The 22,583-nt window shown below is 39.8% G+C and overlaps 1 protein-coding gene across 2 annotated transcripts in view; it reads left to right on the top strand.

The window, feature by feature from the left end:
- The window catches only part of FNDC3A (fibronectin type III domain containing 3A), a 223,333-nt gene that overhangs the window by 168,360 nt on the left and 32,390 nt on the right, over positions 1-22,583 (top strand). For both annotated transcript variants that reach the window (XM_004714055.3, XM_045289044.1), the window contains 5 exons: positions 7,106-7,266; positions 8,763-8,822; positions 10,529-10,667; positions 15,384-15,437; positions 20,746-20,870. In XM_004714055.3, the coding sequence (XP_004714112.1) occupies positions 7,106-7,266; positions 8,763-8,822; positions 10,529-10,667; positions 15,384-15,437; positions 20,746-20,870 (539 nt within the window). The remainder of the gene's footprint in view (positions 1-7,105; positions 7,267-8,762; positions 8,823-10,528; positions 10,668-15,383; positions 15,438-20,745; positions 20,871-22,583) is intronic.

Genomic DNA, 22,583 nt, shown 5'->3' with positions numbered 1-22,583 from the left:
GCAGGGAACTACACACAATTAGTAGAGGATTTGCTTATTCATTTCGGCAAGCTTGGCTGTCACGTGAATGGCAAAGCCCATTATGTGCACAGTGAGATTGCTTTCCAGAGAACCGTGGTGACTTACGTGAAGAGCCGGGTGAAAGCGTTCACCAAGACGTGAAACCAAAGGAAGCCAAATACCAAAGAAGATGCACCCGTGATGGCAGAGTGTGAGCCGACGCCTCCACGGCTTGTCCTGACGGATCCCACTTTCAGAAGGCTTAGGGCAGGAGCCGCTCATGTGTCGCATGTCTGGATAGTTTGTGTCAGAACTCTGTGCTGTTAGTATGAAATCAGTAGATTTCACGTAGTACATTTTTCTTCTCATTTTTGTCACTTTCATGCTTAAAAAACAAGAATGTAAGCACTACAGTAAAATACCCTGAGTTTTTTTTTACTGGGAGAGCAGAGTGAAGGAGTGGTCTGTGGCATATCTTCTGTATCTCAAAACTAGAACTGGTAAGGGGAAACGTACCATTTTTTAAATCAGCAGGTGAGGTAAATCCAGAAACAGGTCTAAAATTTAAAGCACCAAAACGCGTGTTGGCCAGTTTATTATAATTACAGTATTTTTATGAGTGAAATGGTGGTATGGTACAGCTATTAAAATTATATCTAGAGGGAGAAAATGCAGAAATATACATCAAAGATAAAAGATGTTAGGAAAACAGAAAGAAATAGAAGGAAAGGCACCACAATATCACAGTAATCATTCCAATTAGTCTTTTTGTTTTTAATCCTCTTTTTTTGAAAAAGTATCACATTCCTCCATTTTGAAAGCAGGCTAACAGGTGATGGTATTTAAAATTTGATTTTGAATATCTTTATAATTAATGTGAACTATTACAGTGAACGGTTTACATAAATATGTAGAGTAAAATTTTAAATCCTTTACCCACTCCTCCAGCTTAATGACTGAACAATTAGAGTTCCTGTTTCAGTTGATTGTGTCTGTGTGCGTGTATGTATATACCAGCTATGTATAATTTTTCTGTCATCATTTTATAAAAATGGGGTCATACCGTACTCTGCTCTTCTATGATTTTTTTCCCACTGTTCTTTAGCCATCTTTTGTCATTACATTATTTGGAGATTCATTTCACTCAAATTCAGACCATCAGATAGTATTTATTGAGCTCTTCCAAACTCCCTTGCTGACTCACAGAGACCCTATAGACAAAGTAGAATTACTCTCTTGAGTTTCCAAGGCTCTAAATCTTTACATGAGTGGACATCTCATTTTTTTCCTCAAAGCAGCTGGTGGGTGCACGTCACCGACCTTGTTAGCGACTCACTGTGTAGCCCCTCCCCCCCATAAAAACCCACAAACCCACACACCATCACCACCAACAGAGCTCCATTGAGCTATTGGTATATGCCAGCTAATGAAAACAGTGATTGTACAGTGAGCTATTTGATGGGATTCTTGTAGCCATCGTTTCTGTAACTTCCCCCAAATGACTTTTCCATTGTGGGTGTGAGTAAAAGAAGGTGGGGGGAAATACTGGTAGGATAATATAATTCCATTGTGAGTGTTTGTTAACGGGGTTGATTTTGATTGTAAAAATTTGGAACTTTGATGTGGGATTGTGTACTTTTGCCATCCCGCGAAGTGTAAATTGAGCCATCTCAGAAGCAGAAATTAGGAAAGAAGAGCCCGGAATTGAGTATGTCTTTTAGATCCTGAGAACCTTAGATAGTGAACCTCTTTGATCAGGGACAGAAGGCACAGAGGAGCTGCCGCAGCAGAACCAAGAGCCCAGAGTATGAGACACAGCAGTGGGTGTCCAGTAAAGTGGAGTGCCTTTGGGCAGAGTGGGGACCTCCAGGCGCTTAATCGGAAAGCTAGATTTGCTGATCCATAGCGCTAGAGCTGAGTGACCTTGTGCAGCAGTATGTGGCAAGAAAGGCCTTTGACATTTAGCAGCAGCACTTAAGAGCATTATAACATAAGCTGAGCAAAACAGACGCCAAAGGGCTGTGTGGCTAAGAGGTGCCTGTGGGCATAAATGGAAAAATGTTTTCCTGACTGAAAGAATTCTGTCCCGAGCATTTCTCATCCTGAATTGTAACCTGTTCGCTGCTCTGATAAATAAATCTCCCATAATAATTCATGATTATGGTCTCATCTGGGACTCCTCTACAGTCACTGCAGTCAGTCGTTAAACCCAGCAGAGATGTCGGGAGAGTTTCATGGGAAGGACGGTTGGTATCAGATTTGGTAAAGGGGTAGAGGCATATTGACCTCTGCCGCCTAGAAATTGGTGTTTGATTAATTGATTGATTAATTAAACACTGATGTGTTTGATTAACCTTCTTATGAAGTTAAAGGAGACTAAGCCCTGCCTCCATGTCATTATTACCTAAATATGCAAATAAACACGTGTGATGGTAATGAAGGTTTCTCTTAAGAAATAGCATGAGGTTTGGGTTGTTGTTGTTTTTTTTTGCTGCACCAGTTGCGAGAATGAAGGCCATTCCCAGCATCCAGACTGTCAGCATTCCACAGAAGGTTAACATTTCCCTGAAGGGGCACACAGTTAATTAGGAAGGGCCTAGGCAGGTGTCCTCAAACGACAGCCCGCAGGCCACATGCGGCCCGCCGAGTGTTTTTCCTGTTTGTTTTTTTACTTCAAAATAAGATCTGTGCAGTGTGCTTAGGAATTTGTTCATAGTTTTTTTTTAAAAAAACTATAGTCCGGCCCTCCAACGGGTCTGAGGGACAGTGAAGAAATAACTGGCCCCCTGTTTAAAAAGTTTGAGGACCCCTGGCCTAGAGGAGCCCTACAGAAGGACTTCAGTCACATCAGTGTGGAACTCATCTCCTTGGAAAGAAAAACAAGAGGCTTCATGTTGGCAAATGTTGGGGAAATAGAAAGAAACTGGCTGTCGGTAGTCGGTGCCATCTGCATAGGACACGACCGAGGATGTTGCACTGGGCTTCCCGCACAAGCAGAGGTCTGTGTTTGCTCACTCTTGTGTCAAAATTGTTATTCAGGAGAATGGATCTCTTGTGGAAATCTAACTTCTTAGGTAAAAATTACATCTGAAAAGTTCAGATAAGGACAGGTGTTGCCCAGAAAGATGGGTTAATTCTTGAAGGAAACCACATTGGACTTATATCAAATCCAGGTGCTTTAATTCGGCAAACCACAACAGTTAAAAACAAGGATGTCTGAAAAAGTTTGGATGGTCTCTGTGTTTCTGAAAAAGGAACAGTTCAACAGGCTGCTGAGTAATCTTTGAGCGGTGCACAGGCTCGATGATTCCTTAGACATGTCTGTGATGCTTTGATGCAATAAAATTTATCTTTAAAAAAACAAAGAGAGGAAGCATGATAAGTTACTGAGGGAGAGTTATGTTAAGTTGAGGGCTCAAGAAAGCCCTCTATGCAGACACTTGAAGAGTAAAAAATTAAATTAGTTGGAAGGAACAGGAGGAGGGCAGAAAGGATACAACTAGTATTACTAGAGTGTAGTGTAAGATTGGTAGAAGACGTGTTTGAGCCATAGGGATTTTTAGCTAGGGTCAATCCATTTATTAACACTTATAGAAATGCCTCTTGGTTCACAAAACCGAAATTCAGCTCCTCCCCATGCCCCTCCCCCACCCCCAAAAAAAAGCCATGGGGAATATTTTGTGTTAAGTTGACCAATTGAACATTTGTTCTTTTTGTTTTTAATATGAAAACAGATTGGAGAAGTGAACACCCGCTCCATAAAGGCACTTACTCTTTCATTTTACCTCATTTAATAGTCTCATTCTTATTTAGCATTGTCAAGACAAAAGCAAGAACACCTTTATTTCAGAAATGCTTACAATTATGTATGACTTGCCTTTTACTCATTATCTCTTACTTTTAGAATCGTTTTCCCTTCCCTTTTTATGGTTTTTAGAGCTTTATCTGAGAGTCGTGGGGGGGGGGGGGGGGGGGGGGGGGGCAGGGGAAGACCACCACACCACCACTTCCTAAATCTTCAAGTAAGCAGCAAGAAAGAATTTTCATTTCTTCTTCCTTAATATTTCTGTAAATCCAGAAATAATTGAGATGTGCATCCTACCAGAAGGGACTCGGGGTTAACTCTGACAGGAAGCCCACTTCTCTGTCTCCTGCTCTGGCTCTCGGATCTGCTGGCTGCAGCTCTCCTCATCGCTCACTTCTGCATCTTTGTCAAAATCCATACCACGTGTATGGTTTGAACTCTAAGTAACTTTTTAGCTAGATATAATTTAATTACTAGAGAGCTGTTCTACAAGGGTGCACGATCATTACCTGTTAATCTAAAATACCATATGTAGTAAGTCTATTACTAATTGTTCTTTGTCAGTCTTCATACATATTTGTACACAGTCATATCTATTTTCAGCCCCTACCTAAAAGTGAGCTCAGTCTAAGGAAAGTATCTGGGGAAAGAACTGGATTCAGTGCTGCTTACTAATTGAGTGAGCTCAGCCAAACCTTTTACCCTCTCTCAAAATAAAGATAGTTATACTTATTTTGGCCACTTTAATGGATGTCTGTTTTAAAAAATGTCCTTCTGTGTTTTTGTGGGTTTTTTTTAATCTCTTCGGTTTTTATTCAGCAGTTTTATTGGCATATAATTCGCATATGTAATTCAGTACTTCAGTCACCAAGGCACACCAAGGAAGAGTTGTATACTTAGCACCACAGTCAGTTTGACTGTATGCTCTGCATTTTGTATGCATCGTTATTAGCTCCCCATTTCCCACCCAAACTTCCCCGCCGTACCCACAAGGAACCATTAATCCATTTTTCCTGTTTCCTTTTGGTGTTTCCGTCCCTGGGATGGCTGCTCATCCAGATTTCCTTGGGTTACACACCAAAATAATTTTATATCATACTAGATTTATTTCTCCCTTACCTTCACTTCTCCCTGTGCCACATTGAATTCTGTGCTTCTCCGTTTTCTCGCTGTAAATTCTTAAGAGCCATTCCTCTCATCCCCATCTATTCAGAGTGGCATAAAAACCTCAGTCTTCACACAGAAATTTCACAGTAGCAAGGTGGGAGCCCATCTTTCTTCTAGATAGATAGATAGCCCTGCTTACTCGGTCTCAAAAAGTAGCTCTCCAGCATTGGTTCCGGCTGCACTATATTTGATCTGCTTACCTCCCTGTAGTATTTAACGCTTGATCACTTGTGTCAAAACTCCATAACCCTTGTCTTTGGAGATGTGACTCTTCTTCCTTCTCTCATTCTTTTAATGAGCCCTGGTGGCAAAAAAAAAAAAAAAAAACACAAAAGAACGAGCCTTTGGGAAATCATTGGCATGCTAATTTTGAGGTTGTTAGTTCAAACTCAGCAGCCGTTCTGCAGGACAAAAGTAAGATGATCTGCTCTCAAAGATTCAGAGCCTCCGATTTGGACTTAGTCACTATGAATTGGAATTTGGTTCAAGTGTAGTGGGTTGGGTTTGGTTTATTGGTATGATTCTTTTTGTGGTACTCTCCCCCCTCTCCCCCCCTTACACGATGGCTTCACAGGGCAGAAAGAACTATGGAACTTTTTAAAAGATGCGTATACACATGTCTTGCACAATCAGTGTGCCAGTCAGTATAAGCTTAGGAAAAGAAATTACTCATCTTGATAATTTATCTCTTTTCTACCAAATTGAACCCTAACTAACCCCCAGGTATTTTTTCTTATTAAGCATTATTAAAATATGCTCTTAAAACAGAAATGCCTAATTTATAAAACTCTTGATCTTTCACAGTTCTCCTTGCATCCCAACCAAGACACACACACACACACACACACACCTCTAACAGTAGCGATTCACATATGAAATAGTATATTTTCAAACATTTCTGAGTATTTTAATTTGAACACAACTGAAGTTGTGCATTTTTAATGCTATGCTGCTTTATTGACATAATTCACATACCAACAATTCTGTGGTTTAAATATATTAAAAAGAATTGTGCAATCATCACCACTACCAATTTTAGAACGTTTTCTTCATGCTTTTACACATTATTGTTTGCTTCCTATTACTTCACACCTCCCCTGTTATAACCATGGGAAACCCTTAATCTAGTTATTGTCTGTAGATTTACCTCTCCTGGATTCCAGCTAAAGAAAAATCATTTTAAAATCTCCAATGACAAAAATGAAACACAGAAAAACTTGAGTCCCAGGGCAGCTGCTTTCCTCTTTTAACGATTACAAAGCACCCATATGTTGAAGACGTGTTCAAATGTCATTGCCGACGTTACTTCCATCAGTCATGCTTTTTTGATTGCTGTATTGTCATTGAACTGTGTTGATTCTTCGCCATTGTTAGGTGCCCAGTTTCTAGAAGGTTTGTGGCGTTTTTTGTTTTTGCCATTATTTAGCATTGTTGCGATGAACATTCTAAAATGAGTATCTTCATCCGCTTTTGCAAGTTTATCTATAGGATATTAACCTAAAGGAAAAATTCTTGAAAGTGGACCTGCTCAGTCAAAGAGCAAACGCATTTCAAATTTCTGTAATAGTCCCCAGGTTTTTCCGTGTAAGGATTGTGCCAGTATATATTCCCATCCACATAAGGGAGGGTCTATCTCTCCAAACTTAACACACTGGATATTAGCTTTTTAATCTTCCTAAATTTGGATTGGAAATGCTTTATTAAATTACATATTTAGTTTTCAATATAGTGACACATCACCTTGTTTCCTTTCGCATTTATGTTTCTTGGACTGTCCTTTGCTCATTTTACTCAAGGGGTTTTTTTGTCTTTTTTTTATTGTAAGACACTTATCAAATGAAGAAATTGACACTTTCAGAGATATTGCAATTATGTTTTTTCTTCTCGATTGTCTTTTGACTGTTCTTGATGTTTGCTCTAATGACGGTGAATGGCCTCAAAATGGTCTTGACATTTTTGTTAAGCCCGTCAGATTATTTCCTGTCCACAAATGGACAGGTTCTATGTGTGAGCCATTGTACAGCAGTGTATGCAGGTGTATGTTATTTAAACTAGAATTCTCATTAGACATTTCACTACTCGTTGTGCACTTTACAGTTGTTTCAAAACGTTTAAATATAATGTTTTTTGCAGGCTTCAGACATCCAGGCAAGAACAGTAGTCCTTACCTGGTCACCACCTCCCAGCTTCATTAACGGCGAAACAGATGAGACTACTATTGAACCAGAGCTCTTTGGTTATGAAATTCTGGTTTCAAGTACTGGAAAAGATGGGAAATATAAAAGTGTTTATGTGTGGGTATTTATTATATTTTGCCTCCTCCCGCTATATAAGCTGGTGGCTTATTATAAAGGGCCTACTGCTGATTTTGTTGTATTTTCACTTCTCTCGTGCTTTTATCTTTTAATCTCTTAAGTTGGCCAGAAATAGTGATTTTAATGTATACAGTACAGACGCAGCCTAGTGTACATATTTAATGACATAGACTTGGAACAGTCACTTTCAATGGCCACATACTACTTTTGACAATTCATTTGGCTCCCCAGTAGTGCTGACATATTCTCCGGTTAGAGATATAAATTGTGACATACTGAATTTTAGAGAAGTAGAGAGCTGCATATGTGATGAGTTTATTAATTATATTGTTCCTGTAAGGACTTGAATTGTGTAGTTCATGTCCTGTTATAAATGAATTTAGTGCCAGTGTTCTTGTTTTGTTTGATATATTAATAATTATATTTTAAAAACCTGTTGTGATTATTTATACATAGATTAATATCAAACAACCTTAAGAATAATAGCTAAAATTACGGTAGGTGATCTATGATTAATAGTTAAACATTTGTTATATATATAGGAGTTACTTACTCTTATCGAAAGATAAAAGTAGAAAAAGGTGATTGGTAGATAAAATTGTAGCACCAGGAAAATTGTAAAGGAGGTGTTCATCTGGATACATCAGCCTTCCTGGTATCTCTGGGGGCTTTTTGTTTGTTTTTTATATCTGTCCTGGGAAAGAAAGGACAGTGAAACTGCTTTGGTAACTGTTATCTAGGAATAAGGTTATATAAATTTCCTGCTTCCTTCTCTATTGAAATTACATTGTCTTTGTTATTTTATTTTACTTTTTAAGAGACAAACCTACCTTAGGGTAAATATGAGATAAAGTAACATAAATAGGTTTCTTTTCTGTGTTAATGTCTATTTCTACTTATATGTGATTTCACATTAGCCATGTGAAAGGTAAATTTTTATATAATTTAAAACATAACCATTTCTTCAGTAAGCTAAAAATTTTCCCCAAACGTATTCCTTAACTATATAAGCTGGTGGCTTATTTAGTTTTTTAAAAGGAAAGATCTGTCGCTCAGTTGCTTTGCTTAGCGTCTCTTTTGGTTTAGCATGGTATGTACTTAAAGAGCCCTGGTGGTGGCGTAATTGTTAGTAGTAGAGCTGCGATCTGCAAGGTCAGCAGTTCGAACCACTAAATGCTCCTCGGGGAAAAAGACTAAGCTTTCTACTCTTGCAAAGAGTTGAAATCTTGAAAACCCACAGGGGCAGTTTTACCCTGTCCTTACAGGATCACCATGTGTTGGAATCAACTTGATGGCAGTGAGTTGAATACTAATTTGTACTAATTGCACAAATTCCATATTAGTGGAATCTGAATAAGGTGAAAGTAAAGAGCAGTATAATTTCACAAAATTTCACAAACTGATCATGAACACAGCATGCATTCTCTAGAAATTTTTTATTTATCAATCAATTATTCTACTTTTTCCTTTCCCAGTGGAGAAGAAACAAGTATCACCGTAAATGATCTCAAACCAGCTACAGATTACTATGCAAAGTAAGGAAATCCTCCATGTTGCTTTAAATGGCATAGAATATAATTTTTTATTGATTTCTTGAAAAATGTCAGTTTCCTAAAAAGTTTTAATTTTCTTTTTTTTTTAAATCTTTTTGTTGAGGGCTCATACAGCTCTTATCACAATCCATGCATACATACATTGTATCAAGCACATTTGTACATATGTTACCATCATTTTCAAAACATTTTCTTTCTACTTGAGCCTTTGGTATCAGCTCCTCTTTTTTTTTCCTCCCTCCCCCACGATCCCTTGATAATTTATAAATTATTATTATTTTTCTGTGTCTTGCACTGTCCAATGTCTCCCTTTACCCCCTTATCTGTTGTCCATCCCTCTGGGAGGGAGTTATAGGTAAGTCATTGTGATCAGTTCCCCCTCTCCCCCCACCTTCCCCTTACCCTGATATGGCTACTCTCAGTGTTGGTCCCGAAGAGTTTATCTGTGCTGGATTCTGTGTTTCCAGCTCTTATCTGTACCCATGTACATGCTCTGGTCTAGCCGGATTGTAAGATAGAATTGGGGTCATGATAGTGGAGGGAGGAAGCATTAAAGAACTACAGGAAAGTTGTATGTTTCATCGGTGCTGTACTACACCAAAAGGTTTAGTTTTCTATTGACAGGGAGTGTATAGACATTAATTTTTGTATTGGTATAATTTTAGCAACATGTTTCTTTAAAAATCAAAACAAAAAAAGCTAATACAAATTTTACAATGAAAGGTTAATCACTTTGTAGGATTTAGAATTTGGCATGAATCTATGTGATGTTTCCATACCTAATTTAGCACTGAGGGTCTTAAGATTTTTTTGCGCAAAGAGGGATCATAAATAATACTCAGTTTATATTATGAATTTTTACAGCCTGTTTTAGAAAAACAGTTTAGGACATTAAAATGCTCCAGATTTTGAATTTTAATTGGAGTAACGTAAATACTGTTTCACTCTGTGCAGTTACTCACCTAATCTAATTTACTGACATTTCAATTTCCAGGGTGGCCTCAGCTGGGCCCCAACGTAGTACATTTTGTTCACCATTTCTAAAAGGAGTATTCGAGGTTCAGATTACCTATATTAAACTATTTAACAATTTCAAGTATACTTTCTATTGATGACTCAGTATTGTCCAACCTACTGTTTTTCAAAAGTGAATCATGAAACTAATACTGGAATTTTAGTATTTTTTAGGAAATGAAATGGTATGAAATAGACGAGAAAACATCTGTTTATTGCATACCTGGTGGCACTGTTGGGTGGGCGTTGGACTCCTAGCCAAAAAGATCAGCAGTTCAAACCCACTAGCCACTTCAAGGGCGACAGAGAAGATTAGCTGCTCCCGTAAAGATTTACAGCTTTAGAAACCCTAGACAGGGTCACTGCGTCGGAATCTACTCAGAGAGTGGGGGCCAAGAGTTTTGTGTGAGAAAGCTTCTGCTTTGTACATGTAGTGCACATAGACACAATTCAAATGTCTTGGAGTACATTAAAAAGGGGGGGGGGGGGGTTTGCAGCCAGAAATAAGTGTGAAAGAAGCTACCTGTCCTGTTTTAAGAACTATACTCTGTTTCTAATATTCATATTTTCTAGATAGGACATTTTGAGAACATGTACCTGTACTTAAGGGTAATACTCTTGAACTTAGGATATGATGATTCTGCAGGATAAAACTGTTTATTTTATCAATATAGAGTCCAAGCCGAATATAATTGCATACAAGGAGCTCCTTCAGAGACTGAAAGCTTCACCACCTTGAGCTGTGAACCAGATATACCTAATCCACCAAGGATAGCCAACCGAACCAAAAATTCACTCACTTTACAGTGGAAGGTAAGAAAATCCTGTAGAGAATTTCCAAATGTACATTGATTTCCTTCATTTTTTATAATATTACAATTCAATTCTGTCTGAGACTATTGGAGCTTTATGGCAGCTAACTAGCTTCCTCTGGGCCTTGTTTTGTGACTCTAAATGCCCTTCACTGGTTCCAAGTCACAGTGGCCACGTGTACAAGAGAACAGAACACTGCCATGTCCCAGCCATTGTGTCAGACCCTCTCATTGCGCATCTTCGCTTTTTTCCTAACCTCTGTTTTACCAAGCCTCATGCGCTTATCCAAGGACTGGTCCTTCCTAATAACATGTCCAAAATACCTGAGACGATGTCTCATATCCTTGCTTCTAGGGAGTGTTCTGGCTGTATTTCATCAAACACATACTTGTTTAGTTGTTTGGCAGTTTATGGTACATTTGATATTCTTCACCAAACACCGTGATGCCAAGTCATCATTATTCTTCTGTGTTCCTTATTCATTGTCACAACTTTCACATGAGACCTTATCCACATGGCTTGAATGAGATGCGCTTCAAATGATACCTCCACTCTTTAAAAGGAGTCTTTTGCAGCAGATTTTCCTAATGTAATGTGTTGTTTGATTTCCTGACTGCTTTGCGGATTCAAGTAAAATGAAACCTTCATGACAACTTAAATTGTTTCTCCTTTTATCATGCTCTTGCTGATTGGTCCACTTGTGAGGATTTTTGCTTTCTTACGTTGAGATGTAATCCATATTGAAAATTGTAGACGTCGATCTTCATCAGTAAGTACTTCAAGCCCTCTTGGCTTTCAGGAAACAAAGCTATCTTATCATCTGCATACGACAGGTTGTTATGAGACGTCCGATAATCCCGATGCCTTTGGTCTTCACACAGGCTTTTTTCTCAAACTATCAGCATAAAGAGTGAAGAAGTCTGGTTAAAACCGTGAACGCCGATACCCTTCCTTACTTGAAACCCTCTTCGTTTTGAACTATTGCCTCGTAGTCTATGTATACATTCCCCAGGAGTGTTTATAATTTGTCGAAAGTCTTGAGTGTCCAGTGCATCAAATCTGTTCTTGAGATGTTCTCTATATTCAGGTAGAATATACTCAGGATCATATATTGGCTCATGTGGACTTGTTTTACTTTTCTTCAGCTTCAGCCTGAACTTGTATGTGAGCAATCGATGTTCTGTTCCACAATCAGCCCCTGGACTTCATCTGACTTTTGATATTGAACTTCTCCCTGTCTCTTCCCATAGATGTCGTCCATTTGATTTCCGTATTTTCTGACCTTATGTATAGTCACCAGTTACGTTGTTGATAAAAGGTATTTAAAATGAAGAAGTACTTGGTTTTTTTAAAAAGTAGTAGTAGTAGTAGTAATTGCTTTTACAAAATTCTGTCTTGTCATCTCTAGCTTCATTTCTAACACCAAGGCCTGCCTTTCCAACTACTGATCCTTCCTGTTTCCAATTTTTGTATTCTAATCACCAGCAATGTATCTATGTGTCTTGATTGAATGTTTGATCAAATTCAGAAAGAAAGACGTGGTAGAATTCTTTAAGTTTTTCATCACCAGCATTGGTGGTTGGTGTGTAAATTTGAACAGTAGTTATATTAACTAAACTTCCTTGTAATTTTATGGATAATTATCCTATCACAGACAGCACTGTGCTTCAAGAAATATTCTTTGTGGTGATGAACGTAACATTATTCCTCTTGAATTTGTCATTCCCAACATAGTAAATAATGTGATTACCCATTAATAGATGGCTGTATACAGCTTTGTCTTTTCCTTTCGACTCGTGCCACATCAGCAAAGAAGGTCTTGAAGGCTTTGCTCTATCTAGGCCATTAAGGTCGTCTCTACTTTGAGGCGATACCTCTTACCCACTTATGTTTGGTCTGCCTTCCAACGTGAAGGGCTCGTCTTCCAGCATACAGCCACTGTGATTCAAACGGGTGTTAGTTAATAACCCTTCAAAGAGGACAGCCTATTCCTAGTCTCTTCTTAGGCTAGAAGCTCTGCTGAAGACTGACCCTCCTGGTTTTGGAAATACAGGAAGCAAAGCTCTCAGCATCACAGCAACGTGCAGGCACCTCAGAACACCAGACAGACGAGTGGTGGGTGCTTGAGTAGGGTGGATGTATGGTTCTTTACCTCCTGTAAAGCAAGCTATGGGCTGTCTCACATGTCCATGAAAAGTGAGCAAGACTGACTTTGTTACTTAATAACCAAGGCCATGGACTTTGAATTCTTAGGTATGATGTTTGTTTGTTTGTTTGTTTGTTTGTTTGTTTGTTTGTTTGTTTGTTTGTTTGGGTGGGTGGTACTATATGCCAGGGAGCTTCAAAAAGGTTGTGCATAAATGTACGAATGGATTTGGGGGCTCTCACTTAATTCTAGCCCCAGTCTAAGAACAACTAGTTATGCTGTGGCTCTGCTTGATGCTCATCCTCATAAAGAGAACCCTGAAGATTATGGGTGCGATAGCAAAGTGTAGTGAAGCGTCTAGGTGATACCAGGCTATCAGAAGGAATAGCATCTGGGGTCTTAAAGATTTGTCCTCAAACAAGCAGCCATCTAAGTGAGGCATCAACTAGGTCCACATGAAAGAAGCACCCAGCCTAGGTGATCCAAGGAAATAAAATCCAAACCCAAAGAAGGGACTGGTCTCAGGACTTAACTTGAACATCCCTGATCATAGAAAGCTATTGTTGACAGGGGACTCCCAGAGTCCATTCACCGCGTCCTCCTATGGATTAAGCATCAGGTGAATCCCCTCTGAGGATAGTGAAGGGATGTGAATATTCTTTTTGTCAGACAAAAAACATTGTAATGTCGATTATGTCATTTGCTCTCCCTTCTGACCCATTCTAAAGTTGTTTCAGTTTTTCAAAACGAAGGGAATACACATGGATTTAGCCACTGGTGAGTCCCCTCTGACCGTAGACAGGGATGTGAGTAGCCTTGCTGTCTTGTAGAATGCATTAGAAAGTGCATTATTATAAATAGTTAGGCTAAAATTTAACCCAGTATCATTAATCTCCCTTTTGATCCATTTAAAATTTGTTCTAGTTTTTAATATTTTCTACTTTCTACATTATTTTCAGTTAAGGTTTTTATCTATTTGTTATTATTGTTAGTTTGGGGATATGTTTTTAAATGTATAAGAAACCCAGGGTGGAAAAATCTATTGAGACAGTAACTGGATTAATGGTAAAAGAAGCTCTGGTGGTGGCATAGGGGATATGAATCGGGCTGCTAAGCACAAATCCTGCAATTTAAAACCATCAGCTGCTCCTCCGGAGAAAACAACGGGCCTTCTTCTCTGGTAAAGATTTAGTCTCAGACCCTCACAGGAGCAGGTCTACCCCGTCCTGTAGAGTCGGCGCTAATAAGGAATGGGATGCTAATGCGTACAAGAAGGAAGATGTGCTAAAACTGATTGTGATGATGATTAAACTATTGACTTGTGTGATACGTAAATTATATGGCAATAAAAATGTTTGTGAATAAATAGAATTAAAAGATACCTTTTTCTTTCTTTTTTTTTAATCGTTTTATTAGGGGCTCATACAACTCTTATCACAATCCATACATACATCAATTGTGTAAAGCACAATTGTGCATTCATTGCCCTCATCATTCTCAAAACATCTGCTCTTCAAAAAGATACATTTTTTTTCTGAACTTTTTGAAGCCCCTTTGTGTGTGTATAGGAGGGAGATAGTTGGGTTGTGGTTTGGGTAAAAAATTTTTTTTCTGGTGCAGTGACTCGGATTCGAACCGAAAATTTTTATTTTAGAAATTATTAATCTCAATGAATGAGTTAGCAGTTTAGGTCATTGGCATGATGAGTCTAGAAGTAGCGTTCTAGGTAGTATGTCCTGTGGAGTGCTCTTAAGTGCAATGGTCCACTTGGATCCATTGGTACATAGTGTAATGTTAGCACCTAAGAAGAGTTTTCGTGAAAATGAAAGGATCCCATCAGACCTGGTCAAAATTTAAAGTGTTTTGTTTTTCCCCCAACAGGTTTATTGGCACATCATTTGCATAGCATACAATTAAATAGTTCAGTCGTTCACTCGTATCAAGGGTCACTGAACAGTCACCGCCACATCCCCCTTAGAGCAGGCCACTTCCCACCCCCACATTGGATAAATCGTCTTTAGCACGAGTTGTGCAATCACAAGCAATCCTAGTGCTCCCTCCCCCTACTGCCTTCATTGTTTACTCCGAAATTCCCTTTCCATCCTATTGCCCACCCCACCTCTGCCTTCCCTGGAACCCCCTTGTGTCTGTTCTTCTCATTATGTATCCACTCCTCCTTCACAGCTGGGAGACCCAACAGAAAAAATAAAAACAAAATAATTCTAGATGGTAAGGCTAAAATCTTAATGGTATAAAGACAAAAATAAAATAATGCGTCAGAAGGAAAAGACTCCCATCAGCATTCAAAAGGACAGGGAGGAAATTTCTGTCTAAAATTTAAGGTGGTTCCTGTGAGAAGGGATTGTTCAGTGTTTAGAATAACTTGAGTAGCCTTTTGCTTTTTGTTCTTTGCTTGCATTTAAAAGTGTTATATGGTGTACAGTACATATACGTTTGTGTCTTCTGTGCAAATTATTCGAGAACTAAGTCACATTAGAATCCTTAGGTTAGATTATTTCAATATCTATTACAAAAGCATTAATTTGGCTTTTTTTTGGTGTTTGTTTTAGGCACCGAGTGACAATGGTTCTAAAATCCAGAGCTTTATTTTAGAATGGGATGAGGTAAGTACATTGAATATTTCTATATTTTTAATTCCTCACAAAATTGTTTATATTTCCTCAGCAGAAATAATATTTTTGCTTGTTTTAATGAGTCCCTCCTCCCCCTTTGAAAGCGTTACGATCTCCATGTTGTACTCACTCCAAGAGTGAATTAGTGGTAAGCTTAGAAAATATTACTGCCTGGGCCTGGGCAGTCGCTGCTGGTGCTGAAGGTTTCGGGGTGCTGGCAGGAGCACAGTGCTGGGGACTCGTTCGTTTGGCAGTCAGTGAGGCTCTGCTCTGAAAGACGTGTTTGTCTACACCCAAGTCTCTTCACTTCTCTGCAGCTTCCAGCAACCTGGCCATGGTGGTGTGGCTGCCCCCTGTGTCAGTAGAAGGTCACTGCAGTCATGAGTCTGTGAAGTTCAGCACCCAGGCTCTCATCCACAGGGGAACTAGTAGGCTCAAAACCCATGTGGTTTCTTAGGGTCCATATATAAGCCACGCATATACAAATACACACACACACACACTGTATAAGCCGTGCATACACACATACACACACAGCAGCAGCAGCAAAGAGTTAAGCCACAGTTTTGTTAAAGCAAAGAGTCACTTCAAAAGAAACCAAGTGGATCCCTCTCCTCTCAAGAGTTAAGGAGGACAACTTAAGCTTAGATAAGATACACTTTGCTCTGAGTCCCCCCTCTTAAATTGAGAACCAACGTATTAGAAAACACTATTAGATTTTCGTTGACACTTTCAAAAGGGAAGGGATTGCCACTCTGCAGATGGTCAAGCATCTTTGTACTCAGTTCTATTCCTTGGGTCTCACACTGTTTCTTTCCAATTGATCTTGGCTGTGGCTCTGAGCTGGCATGTCCCTTGTTTCAGGATTATCTCGGAATTCAGTCCTGTGCTCAGGGCCTGCCTTCAAGATTAAGGTGTTCACCAAGCCAGTTCTCGCCGATTCCTTGGTTCATAACTTGTTTCACGGGGTCCTTTGCTCACTCCCGTATCAGGCAGGGCAGAAGCCTCTGTTCTGTCCCTGCCAGACTGCAGCCCCTGGAGTTTAGCATCTGCTAAGTCAATAGCCCATGATTCATGGAGAGGATTCTCACCCATGAAACAGAGCTAGAGAATTTGGACAAGTTTGTCAAAGAGCTCATCGAGGACGGAAGAACTTATTGCTGAAAAAACAAGTCTTTCAACAGCTCATTTTCTCAGAGACTTGAAATCTAAGTTGATTTGTGTTGCAGAAACTGATGACAAGCGCTGAATAGTCTTGGGGAGATTCCAGAAAGAGCAACTCGGAGCTATACAGTAAGAAAAAAAGTTTGACAAAGAAGCAGAGAAGAACTATGGCCTAATTGATAAACATTTGAATTCATCAGCAAAAAAGAAAGATTAACAAGAGGCAAACATCCATGTGGAGCAAACTGGCAACACTTTTAGGAGCGATATTTCGAATCTGTATGTAAACAGGAATTCCAAGAAACAAAAGTTTGAGTTTCTATCATCTTGCCAAAGACTCAGTCACTACCAAATAGAACTACAGTTCAACATGCAAACTACATGGAGTCATTTTGAAGAAACATGATCAGAAGTGGAAGAGGTTATGAACAAAACCAGACAGAATCCAAAGAACCACAAGCAAGCAAGTCAGTTTATAGCAGAAGGCTCCCTGTATGCACAGGGGGAAAGGCCTGCTCCATTTGGTCCCAGTTGGATGAAACGCATGTATCAGAAAACAGCCAAGAGGCTCCACAAGTTCCCATTTGAGCACAGATCTAGAGGTAAACATGGGGATGGTAACATTGTGTTTTTGAAAGCATATACCCAAAGGCATACTGCGTCTATTGACAGAAGGTTTTGTTTGATGTAGAAGTTCCAGATCATGCAGGCACTTTTCAGAGGAAGAAAGGAAGATATGTTCAGAAGCACTGGGTGGGGAAAAAAAACAAACAAACCTCTGTCCCATAGTTTTAATAGAGCCATCCCAAGACCAGACGTTGGATAGGGTGGGAGTCACCGTTTTTTAGAAAATGAATCAGTGGATTGCATGAGGACTCCCTGGCATGCCATCCTGCTGTTTATAAAATGAGCCTTCTGAGAAGCAGGAGGAGAGGTCTCAGTAACAGCAAGATCCAGGGGTGGAGCATATCCTCTGTACCCAAGATTCCTGTGCAGTGAACCTCCTGGATCCAGAAGACAGCTGTAACATCAAGAGGAGCAGCAGCAGAACCAGAAGCCAGACCATGTAACAGAGTGATGGGCTTCCCCACCCATGGAACAAATGAAGCTGAGTGTTTGTGTGCTGGAGGCTGCCTCTAGGCACTTCATCCAGGAACTTAGGCTTGTGACCCAGGGAAGTGGAGCTGCTTGCCTTTGGGTGGAGGCTTACTAGAGGGGGGTGCCTTTGGGCACCTATTCTAGGAACTAGGTTTTGGAAACCCTGGAATTTAAGCCTTCCTGGTGAAGCTACAGCAAGTAATATGCCCCTTTGGGCATTGACTAGCAAGTCTGAAAGAACTTTGTAACATATCTTGAAAAACCACTCAACCCTGAGCATTTCTCACTGGCATTAAACTTGTTAACTTCCTTGATAAACGCTGTAATCATGAAAAAAAGAAAAAGGAAATATTATTGACTAGACTTTTTTAACTAAATCACCATAAACTGTTAATTGATTAAAGAACATATTTTACCATATTAAGACAAGTATTATTTATTTCCTAGGGCAACTATAGTAAATTAAGAAAAACCCTAGGGAGATTTCTGTTCTAGCCACTGCAGGCTGCCCTCGGCACTTGGCTTCCTGCCAGGCTTGGTGTTTCCTTTTCTTTCCCTACTCCCTCTCTTCCTTTGCCGTCTGCACACCTTCTCTCACAGAGACTTGTGATTACGTTGAAGACATACCCAGATAATCTAGGACAATCACCCCATCTCATCTATGTCTGGAAGCTGGGCTTCTCATGGTCCCTTAACTCTTTGGATGGTTAGTTTCCTTGCGTCTTTGACTTTCATCATTGTTTACTTCAGATGGTGAGAAGCAAAGTGTCACCCCAGGCACTGCTCACCTCGGTGGGAAGTAAAGCACTGTCTGATCTGTTACACCAATTGACCTAGGTATCTCCTCGGACTGTGGTCCTAAGCCCCCGATTCAGTGACTCATTCCTTCAAGGTGTTCAGTTCAGACTAAGTCCTTTCCTTACCTTTGTGTCCTGTTTGCTCTAGTATATACATGGGTACATCAGAAGCACATGCAAATACATACGTAGAAATATCGTCTGCCAAATCTATGTGTTTGTAGACGTACTCCAGTTCACCTCCATGTACCTGTTCAACTTGCATTGTTCGTTATTCCTGTTATTGCAGTAGGGTGGGCTGTATTTGTATTCACCTCTTTGGTCTGTGACATTTCTTGTATGTTTTGGTTTGTTTATCAGAAGAGAGATCATATGACAAAGTTTCCATTGTTCGAGTCAGATTGATCATTTTTATCTATAGTTGTCTTTCCAGTACTCTTTGTCTGCTGACCAGGTTACTCCCATACCCAGTTATGGCTAGAGGGAAATCACTGGTGTCTACTTCTATGCACCACTTCAGGTCTCCTTCACCCTGCTCGTGTTGTGCTGAACTCCCCTTTTCCACACCACGTTGTTCATTGCCACCCCTCCCCCCAAGGTCATACGGTCTAGTCTGTAGTGAGTGATTTTCTGTTTCTCTGCATATTTTCTGTGATCGAACTTTTCTCTCTGCCAGTACTCTTTCAGTGTGTAAGCAATAGCAATTCCGTAATCTTTACTATAGAGATGCTTAACTGCCTAGATAAAAGTTTGGGAAGGGGAATAGGTTTTACCTCAAAACAATTTGCAGAGAACTTTTCATAAATTCAGAAAATGCATTAATTGCCCAAATCAAAGATTGCCTTATAAAGGGGTTTCAAAATGTTTGTGGCAAAATTCAGTTATCTTTTAATTTATCCATTTTCCCATGAACTGTTTAAAGCCCCCTTGTACTACCGCCGTTGTCATTCACATACCTGGAATAAGGTTCTTTTACTAACTCCAGAGATTGAGCATCTGCTAAAATAAAATACAATCCTTAATCAGTTTGGGGTGGGTTTTTTTGCATTTGATGAGTTGTATCATATAAATAATTTGAGTTGTCTTACCATCTGTAAATAAAATGACTTACACATAACGAAAATGACTCTTAATATGTATTGGCTAGGAACTGGAAATACAGGGAATCCAGGGCGATGAGCCCTACAGGACCAGTGGTGTGAGTGGCGATACTGGGAGGGTAGAGGGAGAGTGGGTAGGAAAGAGGGAACCGATTACAAGGAACTATATGTGACCTCCTCCCTGGGGGACAGACAACAGAAAAGTGGGTGAAGGGAGACGTCAGACCTAATACCGGGGGCTTAAGTGGAGAGGAAATGTTTTGAGAATGATGAGGGCAATGAATTTATAAATGCGCTTTACACAGTTGATGTGTATGTGGATTGTGATAAGAGTCATATGAGCCCCTAATAAAATGATTTTTTTTTAAAAAAAGACCAGAAATAGATCATGTTTTGCACAAGCCAGAAAATTATAATTCACAGTTCTTTGGGCAGAGTATTCAGAATGTTGTTTATTACCTTCGTAGTGGTATAAAATTAGTCCTAGACTAAATGTTGTGCTACTCCATTGCACCAGAACTTAAAAGCAACTCACACGGATTAATTTATCAAATACAGACAAAATAGATATAATCATGTACATTACTGGGAGAAATTAAAGGACTATTCATGATCAGAAGATTCAGTATTATTTTTTATATTTGTTTGCTTTTATTTATTTTTATTGTGGTTCAGGTGAAGGTTCACAGAGTATATTAGTTTTCCATTCAACAATTTTTATACATATGGCTTTGTAACCCCGGTAGCAGTTGACTCAATATTACTAAGATGCCATTTCCCCCAAAATTATTCTATAGATTAAAGAAAATTACCAAAAAAAAATGTACTGGCGAATGTGCTAGTATGTTAAGCAATACATGCTGGAATCCCTGAGTGGTCCAAATGTCATGTCCAACTGCTCGCAAACGTCATGTCCAACTGCTAGCCCACAGCTGGGGCCCCACTCTGTCAGTCCCTCTTCTCATTGGCTCTCGGGCGTCTTCATGTGGCGTAGCCGCCCTCCCTCTTCTGCACCCTTGCTCTGCTTGCTCTTCTAATCTCCCTTCTCTCAAGGACGCGAGTGACGCGAAATCCGAATTGATGTGGATGTATCGCTTTAAGGTAATAGACGCATGGATAATAATCTACTGTTTCTTTCAGGGAAAAGGAAATGGAGAGTTTTGTCACTGTTATGTGGGTTTACAGAAGCAATTCAAGATTACGAAATTGGCACCAGCAATGGGTTGTAAATTTAGATTATCGGCCAAAAATGACTATGGTACAAGGTAAGATACATTTTATAAACTAATTTAGCTATTTTGTGTTATCTAGTCAGCTTTGTGTGTTTTAAGTTTTTCATAGCCCAAATTATCCACTAAAACCACTTTGCTGTATAACTTTATTGATGTTAAGATATGTTACAAGCCTAGCAAAAGCGATAATGAATTATCTTAGTTACATAGAGATTACAGAAAATATAAACACTAGGAATTTAACAAAAATTTTCAAATAATATTAAAAATTAAATGTTGCATATGGTCAAGAGGATTTTTTCTATTCATCTTCAGCAAATGTGATTTCATTATTTTGTGTAGTACCTGGTGAATTCTAAGAACATCAGAGAAACCTGATTTAAATAAGAATGCCATTTAATCTTTAAAGGTGACATTGAACTGATTTTTGTTTTATATCTGAGGGAAAGTCAAAATATATTCCAAAATCATAGAAACTATTACCGTATATATTCAAGTATAAGCCGACCTAATTTTACCACCAAAACGGCATTGCACTGTGTTGGAAAAGCTCGGCTTATACTTCAGTATATACGGTATTAAACAAAAACACCCAAATGTGAAGCTGTTAGTTCTCGACATGTGCTCCACCTAGGTCTGCACAGTTCTGAAGGTGGAATTTCCATCTCTAAAGATCTGCCTCCATGTATTGCCCTCTCACCATGTATTCTGTATTCTGAGCCAGTCATCAGAGAAACTACTATGTGAAGAAGATCCCGGACTCAAGGATTGGAGGAAGGCATATTAGTAACCTGAGATGTACCTGGCACAACCTTGCTTTCTCAAAGTGAGGAGGACTTGAAGCATTTGCTGATGAAAATCAAGGATTGCAGCCCTCAGTATCGATTCCAACGCACAGTAAAGAAGAGAAAATCCTCACAAGTAAACCCATAAGTGACAGCATGATAAATGGAGAAAAGTTTGAAGTTGTCAAGGACTTTTGTCTTGTTCTGATCCAGTCAGTGGTCATGAAAGCAGCAGTCAAGAGATCAAACGTCACATTGCGTTAGGCAAATCTCCTGTACAAGACCTCCTTCACGGAGGCTGAGCTGTGACTCTGAGGACTGAGGTGCTCCCGACCCAAGCCATGGTCATACGCATGTGGACACTGAATAAAGGAGACTGACGAAGGATCAGGGAGTCTGAATCGTGGTGCTGGTGAAGAATATGGAAAGCCTTACGGACTGCCAAAAGAACAAGCAAACCTCTCTCGGAAGAAGTAGTCGGAATGCTGCTTAGAGGCAAGGATGGTGAGACTTCATCTCAGCTACACTGGACATGTGACCAAAAGAGGCCAATTCCTAGGAAAGGACACCCTGCTTGGTAAAATTGAGGGGCAGCACCCAAGGGGAGGATATTGTTTGTATCTCCACAGGAAAAGAGGGACCAGACGTCAACCCAGTGCTCCAAGGTGTGAACGCAACATGCCGGCGTGGAGTCGGGAACCAGTGGAGAGGTCTGGGGGGCTGGCCCCAGTCCCAAATACTAAGTGGATGCCTGCCCCTCCCCTCAGAAGAATTTATTTCAAAGGACAGCACTGAATCCGCAGCTCCAGGAGAGGGACATATCTGATCGGAGCACACAGGAGCAGATGACTGGGGAGGAGGAGAGACTCCATGGAGCACATCCTGGCCCACCAGGCCTTGAGGACGATGACCCCAAATAGAGCAGCCAGTCCACAGAGAGGACCACATGGCCAGCCCCACT

Source organism: Echinops telfairi, unplaced genomic scaffold (assembly GCF_000313985.2).
Source record: "Echinops telfairi isolate 266 unplaced genomic scaffold, ASM31398v2 ScPeMD7_24;HRSCAF=84, whole genome shotgun sequence".
NCBI lineage: Eukaryota > Metazoa > Chordata > Mammalia > Afrosoricida > Tenrecidae > Echinops > Echinops telfairi.
The sequence above is the reverse complement of the archived record's forward strand: the minus strand, read 5'-3'. Positions and strand labels throughout refer to the sequence as shown.